The sequence below is a fragment of the Papilio machaon genome, chromosome 18 (assembly GCF_912999745.1).
Source record: "Papilio machaon chromosome 18, ilPapMach1.1, whole genome shotgun sequence".
NCBI lineage: Eukaryota > Metazoa > Arthropoda > Insecta > Lepidoptera > Papilionidae > Papilio > Papilio machaon.
This window is the reverse complement of record NC_060003.1, coordinates 6656472-6672394: the sequence shown is the minus strand read 5'-3', so window position 1 is coordinate 6672394 and position 15923 is coordinate 6656472. Positions and strand designations below refer to the sequence as shown.

Below are 15923 nucleotides of genomic sequence, written 5' to 3'. Positions count from 1 at the left end.
ACGTATTTTGTATTTATTTTAATAAACAAAACCTGATTATGCAGATTTTGGGACAAAGATTAAAGTTGAATAGATGATATAAGATAAGCCACTTTCCCCTGTGATCTATCACAGCTTTACAACAATTTAATTGGCAGCAGAAACGCTCGTATACTTCGTTTGCTGTTTTTGAGCCCACACGGATAACGAGTTGACATTTAAGGTTGGCGATACGCAATAAAGCGACTTTCTTCTAACCCTTGCATCAGACAATGATCAGAGACAGATCCGCGTCACTCTGACGCTCCCCACTGGCACAGGAAAGTAAAAGCACGAGGCAAAACGTCAAATGTCTCACTGCGCGCCAAGAAAGTAAGCGCGCGCGACGCGTTCTTCAAAAATTTCCCTCCTAAAACTCAATTTGACGTTTTAACTTTTTTATTTTTTTCGCTAGCGGCTTTTCGGCAATTCGTCCGAAAACCACTCTCAGACTACTTTTTTTCATTCCACATTTTTTTTATATTTTCGAACCGTGCGTTGAACTTAGTGCAGTGGGCCGTCTTCAGATCGTTTCATAAGTGTTACCATGTTATTGTACTCGCAGTGAAAGTGTTGTGACGCAAGCGTTACATTAGAACTGATCTATTATGGCGGATATCGTTCGCTTTGGGAAGTGCCTTACCGTTTTCGGTGAGTTAATAATCTGGGTTACATAATTATAAAATAAACGAAACGTATTAATAATTATTATTTAATATTCGGTGGGTTTTAATCATAATTATATATATGGAAATAGATATGATCGAAATTAAATATAAATAAGGATGCTTGTTTTATGCAATTGAGGCTTACCAAGATAGATTTATAATCGTTTTAATTACTTTAACGTCTTCTAACATTCTAGGCTAGGAAATATATGCAAAACACTTTTGCACTTGTGGGAAGGAAGGATTCGAATTGATTAATAACATTTGCAACAGGGAAAATGTATCTGTTTTGATAAATTCCGAGACTGTTTTCCAGATTCATTAATCTTACTAATATTATAAATGCGAATGTTTATATGGATGGATGGATGTTTGTTTGAAAGTATCTCCGGAACGGCTGAAAGTATCTTGATGAAATTTGGCACAGATGTAGAACATAGTCTGTAAGAAGACATAGGCTATTATGTTTTTTTTTTTAATTCTGCGCGGACGGAGTTTCGGGTGACAGCTAGTGCCTAATAAAATGAACTATGTCACTATTTTTATATCACGCCAATGTTTATTAATGATCGTACTAATAATAATATAATTATTTTATTTACTACATCAGAACTAAGGGCCAAAGAACTCCTGACTTGCTGAAGTTTTTTATGGATTTAAATACCTACCATTGTATCCGTAAGTGTTGAAAATGGTCCATAATTATAGGGTTTCGTGAACATTAACCTCCAATCTTGTACCAGGTCAATAACCGGACGACAAAGACGTGAGAAAAAATGCATCGATGTTTTTTACACTTTTTATATTTTTACATACCACCAAAAATATATTTGAAATCGATTGTCATTGTGGCAGAATGTTTATGATACTGTGGTCCCTAAATAATAAAAAAACTTTTCGCGCCAAAAGCTCACAGTTTTAATTTTGCATACATTGTTGTCATTACAAAATTATTTATAAACCTAAATATGTTATAGTTAAGTAACTATTAAGTTACTTTTTTCCATAGTCCTTTCTATTCTATACAGCAATTTGTTTAAACTACTTTAAGCCGAGATGTCTGAAGACAATGGTCTATATCACGCCTTAACACGCCATGCCTGATTGATTCGTTAACCTTGCCCTAGTGATGTGCAAACATGTAGGTTGATATCGATACCAATCATCGAGAGTATTTTTTATCTAATTTTTTTCAATCAAATTTTTAATATTCAATTAGTAAATACATTATTGATATATGTTGTTCTATTTTTACTCTTTATTCTTTTTTTTTCAAAATTTCAACCTAAAAATAAACAGTTTTCTAATTTTAACGCTGTTTCAAAGATTGCAATATGACACACTAATATTTACTGAAACCCAGTGATACAATATTTTACTAGAAAGTTAACTTGTTTGACTTAGATTAGGAACAAAGTTTAGCTAGCGACAATTCGAAAAGTGGATAATGGTTGAATGAGAACTATTGTACTATTTATATTATTTATTGACACCAGAACACTGTCACTAAATAACGTAAAAAAGTGCAATAATTTTCATACAATTTTTAAAATATAGATTTCCGCAGTGAATTGCCTTAAGAGATTACAATGAAAAAATCATCAGTTACTTTTTTTACTTTTTTGTCGTTTTTTTAACTTTAATTTAAACGGTACATCACTATTTACCGGGAAGTCAATTTTCTTTCTAAATAAAACAGAAGCGAGTGAAAGTGACGCCCAGTTTTCTTCAATTGTATTTAATTAGACAAATAGCGGTGCAAAAAATATAAATCGACTCTTGGAGAGCGTTTCAAAAGCTTTTGATTTATTTGTTTTTAATTTGCTTACAACTTTTTAAATCTTGAGTGATGTAAAATTTCCCGCCTTCATGTACAGATTAAAAATATACTTTCGCGCGCAAATAAGTGAGCTTATAGTTTAAACATTATACTCATGTAGTATTTTTAGGTTAATAACTTCTATGGATTTCTTTTTAATAAAATTGAATATTAAATACAGTCAAGTGAAAAAACTACGGCATTGTACAAACCAATATTTATGTTAAAATATGACCCCTTTTATAACCCGCATGGCAAAATTCCATCAATAATATTTATCTATTTGAAAAGTCATGTAAATAATTTAAATTCCAAACAATTGTTATATTCTAAATTATGGCGTCGAATTAAGTTAAAAATGTTAAATTTTTTAAATAACAAACATTATGTAAAACTCTACATTTTAAATCAACAGACAAACTTACAGAAATAGATTCAATATACGCAAATATGTTTCGAAAATTTTTAATAGATTAAAAAACATACGTTAATCTACGCTTATCTAAATAATACAATAGATATAAAATTTCCATTTAACTATGTTTAAAAAAACATTATTTCCGAGTCATATTTCAAGGAAGTGTAATTATATCCTTGGACCAAACAAAACTGGGACAAACATCATAGTATCCAATCTGTGGGGAAACGCAACGGAAATCGAATCTGCGGCTTAGGTTTAGATGTTAATAGGACGTATATAACGCAATCTCACACCGCACTATTGAAATACGTACACACAAATGTACGGAATTATGGAACATGATGTATGATTCATATATTTGAACACTCTGTATGTAATGCATTGTTTCATTTAAAGAATTAAAATCATGCCATAAATGGCTAAAGCATGCACTCAAAAAATTCTACTCTTACTTAAGTCGCACTTATAATATCTGAAGACTGTGACCACAGAAAAATCACCAAAAAAATACATCCCGTACATGAAGAACCCACAGAATAAATGCCGAAAAATGTTTTTTTTAATACAAATTTCAACAGATAACATTATCATGTTTAAGACATGCGAATGTTCGTACGTTCTTCTTTACATTTGCACTCTGTACTGTTGCTTTACAGTGTAATTAATAATAATAAGTGAATTGTTAGTGACCAGATATTGTCGATGAAATCATAAGCGCATGCGCGAAACTATTGGAAAGTTAATTACATATAAACATGGATCACATTTGAATTCTAACATTAAAATGTACAATATGTTCGAAAAACATAACTTAAATAAAATTAGTATTTATAAAACAATGACCCAGTTAGACAGGAAAATATTAAGAATTTACATAAATTACATTATATTATCTGTCACGTGACTCCGTCCGCGCGTAATAAAAAAAAATTCGATATCTGTGCCAAATTTCATAAAGATCTGTTGAGCCGTTCCGGAGATACCTTCTAACAAACATATATATGTTAAATATTTATCCATCTAAACTTTCGTATTTATAATATTAGTAAGATAGACTGCTTTTGTACTTAGTTCTCCTTTTCTTCTTTTTTTACCTGATTTTGAACCTTTTTATTTTGATAAACTTGTTTAAAAACATATTGTTCGTGTTTCGGCACTCGAAAATTATGATTGTGACGTTATATTTAAATTGTCAGCTCCAATGATCCTAATTGTTTCTTTATTCTACTATTACCAATGAACAGAGATTGAATTAAGCTACATAGTTAGAGAGTATAGTATATGATAAATCATAGACATGCCTTTTAAATCAATTTTCAATATTCCATCGAAATGCCAGCTTCATAGAGGCAACCTTTTCAGATATGGATGCGTTCATGATTCTATTATGTTCCCCGGCGGAGGATAACGAAGTTAGTGAACATGCGCTGCATTTATATTCCTAGCTGTACGTTGCAAACTTCGCATCGGTAATATAGTTAAGACATATAATGTTTTACATTTAACATTTCAGAATTTTTATCTGACCACAAATAATTTTATTACAATTGAATTTTACACTTTATTTTTATTGAGAAAGTAACGACTGGGCTTTTAAATGTTGATAGGATATACTGTAAAAACAACGACACAATTCACGCTCGTAATCCAGTGGGGTAGACAGAGACATCTCACGTCTTTTTCGTGCAACTGTAAAATAAATAAGGTGCGTTTGCTTTCCTTTAACAGCTAAGTATTACCGCGAATGTCATTTATCGCTGTTAATAAGGTATTGACGATGGTATATGTCTATGGTCGACTAGTTCCACTTAAATACACCACAAAGGCAGAGAGAAAGCAGTGTTCGAGGGTCACCCGAGCGTCACGGATGAGTCGCGCTGGTCGTTGTGACCTCTTTTGTTAAATGAACAAATACCAAACTACACAGCTCTCACGATATTGACCCTTTGTAATCAAATAGAGGCTGAATTGTAAACATATTTTTCGATATTCCAAGAGATGAAAATAATGTTGACAGTTTTTTTTTTAATGAATGAGCATAATATTAATTATAAATTAGTCGTTAAACTAAAATAAACCAATCAAAAAGTTATTAACCTTAAAATAAGTTCCCGCCAAAATGCATTTCAATTATGCAACTAACTCTCACAAAATCAACGTTTTCGTAATTACGCAAGTTTCAAAAAGCGCCAACGTTGTTACAATAACTCAAACCGTGCAGCTGTCGAGTTGAGATCGACAGAAATAGTCCGCCATTTTGAAAAGCAAACTTCCCAGGCAATCAAACTAAATGTTGCAATTATGCAATAACAACTTCCCAGTTGTTTCCATAACTGTTTTAAGTCGGCATTCGCTTAATTTGAACTATACTAATTATTTTTAAATTTAAACCTATATTGGTGTATTTAACAGAAAAATGTAAGCTTTTTATGTACTATTTCGAATGGTAACTCCTTAGACCTAGCCTAAATCATCGGCTGATGATGTCCAAGGGAACATCACTATATTTTTGTACAAGCGTAACGGCAGTGAAAGCCTAAGTGGAATATCCCCAGGACAAATGAGCCATCACTCTTACTCAATGTTATGACTCGGTACGATACACGGACACAGTATTGCAACATAATGTTACACAATCCGCGTCCGGGTTGCACGGGAAGGCATAACGTGACCTAGAATATTTTATTTTGACGTACTGACAATAAGACGATTCTGCATTTACTATTGTTAACGGTTTTTGTGACATTATGTAAGACTAACCGCTATCTGGTGCTAGAATTCGGCTACATCTGGATTGTATTACTCATGATGACCAACCTAACTGCTAATGTAAAAATCACAAAAAAAATATGGCTATATCTGAGGACCTAGCACGAATATTGGTCATACAAATACAAACTCATACAAATTTCGATATATTATGTCGCAGAAGTTACGAAGGCGCGTGTCGCAAATATTCGTTATAGGTCCTTTGTTTAACTCCTTTATGTAGAGCATGTAGAGATCAGAGGGATTTAAATTAAATACCTATTCAATTCCACAGCTAAATTTATGTAAAATCAAACACTGAGATACGTAGATAATATAATCTTTCCGACCTTGAATTTAAACAAGTCAGACTGCTCGGGACACTTTCTATTATAATTCATATTTTTTGCGCACTCTCTATTTATATTGTTTTATACATTTTGAACCACATCAATATCTGCCATCTTACCTCAGTGCCAAAAATACTTTAGCAGGATTTTTTTTAATAATTAAAATTATACCTATTAAAGTGCTACTAATATTATATATAAGCCAAAGTTTGGATATTTAAAGCAATGCATCTGCATTTGAAGATGTCTATGGGCAACGGTCGCCTCGCCATTTCAACGAATTCAGGTGGCCGTTTGCTCATTTGCCACCTTTTGATATAAAAAAAAAAAATTGTTACTCCACAATAACTGGACAAATCTGAATAAAGAATAGTGCATAGACTACTTTCCTTTTAATATCATCCGGGCAAAGACGTAGAGCCATGTCTATTGAGAAATGTACTACTATTGTTCCAGTAGTCGTATAGTTTGACTTACTTTTAGTAAATTGCTTTGCTAAAATGTATGTTAACCGATATAGAACATGTCAACATCGCGAAAAGCTTAGCAAAAAGCTTTTTCTAAACTATTGGGTTAAGGGTTACATATATTTTGTGTATAGGCTACTATATCCAGCCTATGTAGAATAAAAGCCAAAAGAACACTTTTATAAACATTTAAATGACTAGCAGTTGCCCGAGACATTATCCGTGTGGAATAAAAAAACAGAATAGTAAATACTTCCATTCTAAGGATGTTAACCGGGGTTAGTGTACTTTCCCAACATTGAAAAAAAATTTCAAATCGGTTCAGTAGTTTCGGAACCTATTTAATACAAATAAACAAATATCTCCCCTTTATTATATTTGTATAGATATTATTTAGCTTATGTTTTTTTTATTTTTAACATAAAAAAAAAAGTATATCAAATGATTATTTATAATCTTTTTAATCTGTCTCCATCCAAGCGTTGACCGTAACAAAGTCATTTCTTTTTAGCCTCAAAACATCACGGAATTTTGCTTTTACTTATCTCATATATTTATCGAACCTTCATAAAGAATGATTTTTATATCAAGAGTTTGCGTATATAAAAAATCAATGGCTTTATCGTTCCTCGTGGGTACTCCAAGAGACATGAAAAATATACTCAAGTTATAACGGTTCATAGCAATAGGAGATAAAACCAAGGTGATAAGAAATGCGAAAGTTTTTATATAAAAAAGTTTCCGTATTACAACGTAACTCTAGAACGGCTGAATGGGTTTGAATTTGGGGTGAATTGCGAGCGATAGCTAATAAGAAAGAAGTTTCTAGATATTATGTCCAAAATAATAGACATTGGCCTTCATGCAAGCTCTGGATAAATTAGCGTAGAAAAACTTTCTGCGTCAAAATCTTCCGCGGCTGTAATGAGTTGCGCGTGCGCATAGTTGTGCGCCGACATGATGTCATTGCTTTCACTCTCGCACATCTGTTGTTAGGCTGCCAGCAAACAGTTTATTATATTAATATTATTTTTTATTTTATAAGCACTTTAATAATCTGTGGTGCTTATTATGATTCACACTGTCCGCGTGGAATGACATAACCATTAGTTGTCACTTTTATTCTATTTTCAAAGGAGAAGGGTTAAAATATGTTCTTGTACAGTTGTTTCGGCAGTGGAAATTGATACTAAGGCTACAAGTAAAAACATCTTTAATAAAGATTTTCTTTTCAACTTAACTAGTTTTTTTTTAATAAAATGATCATAAATTAAACATGACGCTTGCGAAGTTAAAGTTTAAACGACGTGATCTTGCTTAGCCTAATAAGAACTTAAAGTTCTAAAAACAGTTTAAAGTTGTTTCTTATAGGGAAAGACTACTTCAACAATTTAAAGGTGTGCCTCGAAAGCAAATAAAAAAGACGAACAACATACGTTCCTTAAAATTTGGATTAAGCACACATTTTTTTACCAATGTACTACCAAGGACGTATTTTAAGTTTTATGTCATACTAGCTGACGCCCACGACTCTGTCCGCGCGGCATGAAAAAGAACTTAATAAGTAGCATATGTGTTTTTCCAGACTATGTTCTATATCTGTGCCAAATTTCATCAAGATCTGTAGAGAGGTTACGGAGATATCTTCAAACAGACATCCATCCATCTAAACATTCGCGTTTATAATATTTTTATTTTTATTTTTTTATTTATTTATTTGGTTTATCAACAAAAGTACATGTGTTCATACATCACCTTTAGACACTATTACAACAGGTTTCAGGTAACATGTAATTTCACTTACAGATAAACACAACTTGTATAATGTATCGGTGCATAAACAATCAAATAATGAAACAAAAGACTAGTAAGATTTAGTATTAGTAAGATTACTATAATATTGCTGATTTTAGTTTACTACTGTCTCCTAGATAGGATTACAGCTAGGTTCCTATTGAATGTCTTTTAAAAATCACTCTACTTTTGTTTAACAGTTTTATTTATTTTATTATAAACAATAGTGTGTAGCTAGCCTAAGCTTGGCGGTCATTGAGTGCGAATGTTAGGCCATTGAGAAATTATTCATTGGAAATATAAAATTGTTATAACATTCTCTAGTTTGTTATATAAGATTCTGAGTAATAATGTTTTTTAAATTAAGATCAATACTACAACAGTAAATAAAATGAGTATATAATATAAGGTATGTATGTACAAAATGTGTAAATTTCACACCACGAAATTATTGACAAAACATATATCATGTTAACTAAACAGGATGTTTTTAAGTTGGCAGTTTTATTTCTCGAAATATTTTTTTTTTGAATTTGAATCATTTAAAACATTAAAATTAAATATCTAATATAAATAATTTATTTTAAAAACAGCATTACAAATATCGCATGATTTTTCCAAGTGAAAACGTTATTAAGACCATCTTTAATCTGATCTTCCCACGTTCGATGTTACCATTTTTAAACAATACCATAAACAACGCAGCTACATAAAACCTTTTTTGTATCGTATTGTCCATTTTACATATAACTTTTGGAATATTCGAGTATTAAATACAGACAATACATCGACATTGACTTGTCTATTTTTCTTTAAACGCAGTTTGAAAAAAGAAAGAAACTTCCTAAATATAAGTTTAAATAGAGATACCAAGAACTTTACTACATTTTACATCATAGCATACTTTGATAGGGAGTAAGAAGGTTAAATGATTACTAATTAGGGTCCCAGTAAGGTATGAGTGTTCATGTCCCACTTACAATGTTGTGGATTTCCCCGACTGCTTTTTAAAACGATTACAAAATAGTCTCAAGGTAACGACATAAAAGCATGCGTGACAGATGCTATCACTTTGAGATATGAACGATATGTTCTTCTTTTCAACTTTCTTGAAAATTATTATTAATTTAAAATTAATTACTATTATACTCCTGAAGTTAAAATCCTCAAATTAAAAATTAGCATTTGATTTGTCATTAAGAAGAAATTCAGTTCAAGTTGCTGGCCATAAAAAAATTTTTTTGTCTCTATTTCAAGTAATATTTACGAAAATTGTTATTTAATCTGTCTGGAACTTTCATTCCATTAAACCTCATTCATTTTAATTGAACTAAATCGCGGTTGCTTTTTGTAGCTGACGGTCTTAGAAATTGGCGCGCGAGCGAGTTCAAATGACAGAAAAAGGAAATAAAAGAATCGACCGCCATTACGCAACAAAGCGCGCGAAACGACAACTTTCACATGAATTGCCGATTTAATTCAAAAGACTATTTCAAAAAACATATGATTCACTAACCTGACACTAACCTAATAAAGATAATATGATGTTTCTGTTTTTTTTTTCATTTTACACAAAGAGAAATGTACGTTTTTGATGTTTTGAGGCAAACAGTCGCGTTTTAGCGCCAAACGAATTTTACTTTTTTTAACATGACACAATAAAACAGGTATTTTTTTTAGTAAAATATATGTAAAGCGAATAGTGGTTACCTGTAACAAGAGTCCCAGTTGTTTAACCACACGTAATAAGACTCGTATTAACGTAACGGATAAAAGAAATTCATTAATTACATGACCTGCATTTGCCTGTCCTTACCGACTCACTTGTTAACTGTTCTTGCGGGTACAATTTGCGAATATCGTGTTTATTTTCACGCTAGCAACACCTCAATCTTAAAAAGGTGTACGGACACCTTGTGGAACAAGTGACAAAAAATTAACAATGATTTACGGAACTTTGGTACTGGTAAAAAATTAACAACTAAAACCATAAAGAAGAAAAATGTATTGACATTTTACAAGCTTTTAAATGCACAAACCACAAATGATACGTTTTTATTAAGTGGAGTGACAACACTGCACATTTTTTTTTTAAATTTAAATAAAATTATATACTAAAAAAAATTGTAAGCTGTTATCTATACTTTTTCATATTTTCATACTATCCAAATTCATGATGTAATTCGTTTAGTCGTAACATGTTTTTAATCGAATTTATTTCTTTTTTTCGGTTAACGGTCACGCACAATTCCTCGCTTCGTATAGAACAAAAGAGTTCCCACGACTTGCACGATCCTCACTCTCTAATTTGTACGCATTTGATTTCACTCTTAAACTCAAAGCTGATTACAAAGCAAATTACCACCGACTCTAATAAGCACATATTAGAAAAGATTTATAAGTTTGTAACGTATAAACTCAATAACTACTGAATCGATCTTAAAATTTCTTTCATCATTAGATTGCTACATGACTCCTTGGTAACATAGGCTATTTAATTTAATATATAATTATAAGTAGAAGTAGGCTATATAATAATTTCAAGAAGACGAAGTTTGGGAATAAAATCTGGGAACCAAGATACAAACAGTCTATGCCTTTAGTTCAGTGTTTCCCAACCTTTTTGGATCCATATCCCATTTTTCAGGATGAACATGACTATTGCCCCCTCATAAATTTTGTTTAGAAATAAATTTCTCTCGAGACCTAAATTTACAATGTTAGAGAAATAATTAAATACTACTTTTGGCTGACTAGATCAACTTCATATAATTTTTGTAAACACGAAAACACATATAAATAGTTTAAATGCAACGGATTTTTGTCTCTAAAACGTTTTTATGTACTTTTTAGCACTGGCTATCATTGTAAGGATGTAACCTTAAGTTTTTAAATCTCCGAATTGCCCCCCTCCAAATCCAAATGTTCCCCAGGTGGGGCGTAAGCGTTGGGAAACACTGCTTTAGTTGAAATGTGAATTGCAATAGTTTTTAATAACAATAAAACTTTTAGACAACAAAACAAAACAAAAAAGTATATTTACTTCACGTTCAATATACTAACACAATAAAGCAAAGATCACAACAAATTAATTGAATATACTAATTTTTTTTAACTGTCACAGACTACACATCCGTTAATCTTTTGACCCAGTCTGTGAGCAAATGAAAAAGTAGATGTCCGATAAAACCTGCTTGCGTCGGTCCTTTCCCGCTTATCATTATCATCTCAAGTCTTTAATTAGGTCACCAGCATTATTTAGCGCGTGATAAAAAGTGGCCAAACGTTAATTTATTGCTGTTTTTCGATAAACGAAAGCTTTGAGTTAAAAAAGTTTTTGCCTCATACTTTTTTTTGTAATTAAAAAAAACATTTTGCTTTTATTTTATTTGTATAAGCAATAAGACAATATTTTTTTATAGTACAATTTCAGTCGTACAAAAAATCATTTTAATTTTCTTTCTTTTCAGGTGTGACCAATATATTGCTACCATTACTTATATCATGCCAGCATCAGTCAGTTCACCACCCGGGTAGGTACGCATCAATAGCTTTTCTATCAGTTCTATCTATTACAGCATAGAGAGAAGAATATAAAATTTTAATATAATTTTTATTTCCAGTCTCCTTCGTACAGAGAATGGCTGAATCTCCAACAATGCAAGTACTACCAAGAAATCCGTATTGGTATCAAAACTCAATGCCAAGGAAAAGATCACCTGATTCCATGCAGAGACAATATTACGGACCATCGCAATACAATCAAGAGTTAACTTATTACAATAACAATCAGCAATACAATCAAAATCCAAATCAAATACAACAAACATACCCCCACTATGACACAAGATCGTCAGTAGATCTAATCCATTCAGAGACCAGAGATGGGATACCAAATGATGGAAGATTACTTTCAGATTCCGCGTTTAGTAGGATATCAGAAACCCTAGGAGCTATCAATACTGTTGGACATTACCTAGTCGACATTGTGAACGAAAATGAAAGAAACGAATCCAATCCCAATCTACAACAGCTACCTCAAGCTCTCTACACATTAAGTAAAAACGTACTAGGTAGAAATGTCACAGACAAAATCGCACCGATAGTCAAAAAAGCGTTACCAAAAGTTCTACCTGATGCACCAATAACTAAAATAGCTACTGGTGACGTGAGTCAGGAAAATGATGCGAAATACTGTACAACACCTGAAGGAGAAGCAGGAGTTTGCGAGGATCTAAGCAACTGTCCACAATTGCTATTGAATTTGATAAACCTACGAGAATCGCTCTGCTTTAAAGATCTATTCGTGCCTGGTGTTTGCTGTCCAAGAGATGCAGTTATCCCATCAATTACGGCTGTAGAAAAACCAGTTGTAGCAACGACTTCAAAACCGACGTATCTGTTACCAGTATCAAGTCAAAAGCCTGTTACGAAGCCTACGACTACCAAGAGGCCTTCTGCTGTCTTAGTACTTACTACTAAGAAACCCAAACCGCCGACTACAACGCGGCCATCTACCACAACAGTGGCGCCGGTAACGACGCCGCGTCCGGTCTCCACCACCAGCTTCTACACTGAACTGCCGCCCTCCATCGCCAACTACTCGAATATTGTCGACGCTAGTGGTAAGCACTTACTTACAGTATCATCGTAAGTTCGTAAGTTTTTCTTGGTACATACACTTAGATAATTATTTGAAGCATAACACCTTCAGTCACAGAAAAGACCTTAATATGAAAAGGGACACACAAGTCAATTACTCAGTTAATTAGTTTTTATAAAAAATTACTCAACATTCTTTCAGAGTGTGGTCAGCGAGAAGACGAAGGCGGTCGTATCGTAGGTGGGACGGAGGCGAAATCCGGCGCGTGGCCGTGGATGGCCGCCATTTACCTGCACGGCAACAAACGGCGCGAGTTCTGGTGCGGGGGCACGCTCGTCGATAGGCGACACGTCCTCACCGCCGCGCATTGCACCAGGGACTCCAAGCAGCGACCGTGCGTACACTGACCAACTTATTGTCTTCTTATAGTTGTGGGTAACAGAAGTAGATATAGAGCTTTAACGCAAGAAGAATCTAACTAAACTTAAATATACGTCTTGTAGGACCATTTGTTTTTTTGTAAATCTGTGCTCGATTCTTCCATTGCTGTAGAAAAATGTCGTACGTATTTGAAAAATACGCGATTTTTACTGTTAAGAAACCCATTTCTTCCAGCGAGTATCTTAAACATTACCAGCATGATAAGCTATTACCAGGTTCCCCGCACGGCAATTCAGCGTGCGACTGGGCGACGTGGATCTAGGGCGGGATGACGAGCCCTCGCGCCCTGTTACCCTGCGCGTCACCGCTGTGAGGGCCCACGAGCAGTTCTCTAGGGTCGGCTTCTATAATGATATCGCGATATTAGTACTATCAGGTAAGTGGAATAAGAGTAACAAAGGAGAAATCATATTGAAAGTTAATATCTTAAAGGTCCTTATTTGTAGTTTTATGTCTAGTATTGTTTGGTATTTTAATAAGGAACAAGATTAGACATTTGTGTATAGGAAAAGACGGACAACACTACATACGTGTGTCATCACATTTATATAAGGGTTAGGTATTAGTTTCTTTGTAATTCCGAGAAATAAATTCACAGACGGTCCCGTCTGTGAATCTAAACTTAAATCTTACACCGATTATATCAATTTAACAATAAAATTTCAATATTTTCAGAGAACGTTCAAAAATCTAAATACGTGATACCGATCTGCCTGCCACGAGGCGAGGTGGCACGACAGCAGTTCGACGGCGCCATGGCCACCGTGGTTGGATGGGGCACCACGCGCTACGGCGGCGCCGAGAGCTCGCGACAGCTGGAGGCCCGCATGCCCGTCTGGCGCAATGAGGACTGTGACCGCGCATACTTCCAACCTATCACGGACACCTTCCTCTGTGCGGGCTATACTAGAGGTGGAGTGGATGCTTGTCAGGTTAGCTATACCTCCACACAGTTGTAGCGCACAAGAGTTATAAACTTGTGCTTTTATTTTTTATAAACTACTACCTAAAGAAGAAAAACACAGGCATAAAAGATATTCTTCGTCCAGATTTATCGATGACTTCATGAAGTGTAGGAAATCATAAAGTACTTACCAAGAACCGATATAACGATATTTTATTTTTTATGTTTCAGGGTGACTCCGGAGGTCCACTGATGTTGCAAGCAAACGGTCGCTGGACGCAGATAGGTGTCGTATCGTTCGGCAACAAGTGTGGAGAACCCGGTTATCCTGGAGTCTATACCAGGGTCACGCGTTACCTGTCCTGGTTGCAGCAGAATATAACTTGAAGCTCGTCTTTCATGCCTTTAGTGAGGGCGCTAGTGTGTCATTTTAGTCTGATATAAATTAATAATATTATGTTTGTATGGAGCTTTACTATCCACTTAGTATAGCATTAAATAGCCATTAAATATTGTAAAATAACTAATTGTTACCAAAAATGCTCTTTTATTGATAAAATATACCGGAAAGAATTTGTTTTTCATTTTTTTTACTAATGAAGCGTAAATGATATTTGAAAATAAATCCGTTGTTATAGCTTCTTTTAATATACTAATCCATTAAAGGTCGGAAAACTATTTACCTACGTTTTTATTTATATAAATTAAATAGCTTAATCTTGTTTTATCTAATTATGTAAATATAACTTAAGCATTACTTTGTCTTTTATTTCTTTGTAAAATCTCACTTTATTGCTTCGGAAGCATTTTTTGTCTGTCTTTTGTTCTCCGGATGTAAGTATTGGTATAAATCTATGATAATGGATACAATAATTTAAAAATCCCTATGTTAAACCGTTATCATTACGTATACTGCTACAGACAAGTCTATGACACGGTAATAATAATACCGTGAGTGAGAGAGATACAGTTATACACAATTCCTGTGACGTGACAAAGACAGGGATAACTATCTTCCGTCCCTTTCTGCGTACCAGGGTTTGGGGTTTGTTTGGAACAAAGGTTGTCCCCTACAAACAACCTAGGTTGTCCCTAACAAAGTTTGACATTCGTGCTATTTTTCGATAATTGTGAGTACTTAGTGGCTGTAATTGTGCAAAAATATTTTGATATTACAGTTTTAGTAAGGTAAAGTTTATAAAACATGGTATACTGCTGTATCGTCGGTTGTAAAAGCCGTAGTGAGCGAAAAGAGAAAAACATAACCTTTCACTCGTAAGTACTGAAACTACGCACTTATTCACATGTATTCATACAAAATAAGGAAGAAAATACAAACTAGTTGTTCTTTACAGTCTTTGTAATAACTAATATGTTAAAATACGGGTAAAATCAGCTAAAATAAAATAGTATTTTTCGAACATTATGCGCCCAAACGCAGATGTCATTTGTGTCAAATAATATACTGTAGATCTGGGAAACAAGCGGTCATATTAAACTTCTTTTCAAATTGGTTGGTTATTACCCGTAAAAATAATACCACCATCTTGTTGTAAAAATTACCCTGAATTTAGGGGAAATAAATTATAGTATGTATAATGTATATAAACAATTCACATTTTTTATACTATTTTCAACAGATTTCAAAAGGAGTTTTTAATTCTGGTATATGCTGTGTTTTTAAATATTT

The 15923-nt window shown here is 33.5% G+C and overlaps 1 protein-coding gene across 2 annotated transcripts; it reads left to right on the top strand.

Annotated features, from left to right (window-relative positions):
• The first annotated feature begins 319 nt into the window (after positions 1–319).
• Positions 320–14709, top strand: LOC106710300 (proclotting enzyme). 2 transcript variants are annotated; one of them, XM_045682156.1, is made up of 7 exons: positions 320–669; positions 11756–11818; positions 11909–12910; positions 13090–13282; positions 13545–13705; positions 14005–14261; positions 14465–14709. In XM_045682156.1, the coding sequence occupies exons 1-7, from the start codon at positions 627–629 to the stop codon at positions 14618–14620; spliced, it is 1875 nt and encodes a 624-aa protein (XP_045538112.1). In that variant the 5' UTR covers positions 320–626; the 3' UTR covers positions 14621–14709. The 2 variants fall into 2 exon arrangements, with proteins under 2 accessions (XP_045538112.1, XP_045538113.1); XM_045682157.1 differs by lacking the exon at positions 320–669 and having other exon boundaries at positions 11750–11822.
• Positions 14710–15923: the final 1214 nt, after the last annotated feature.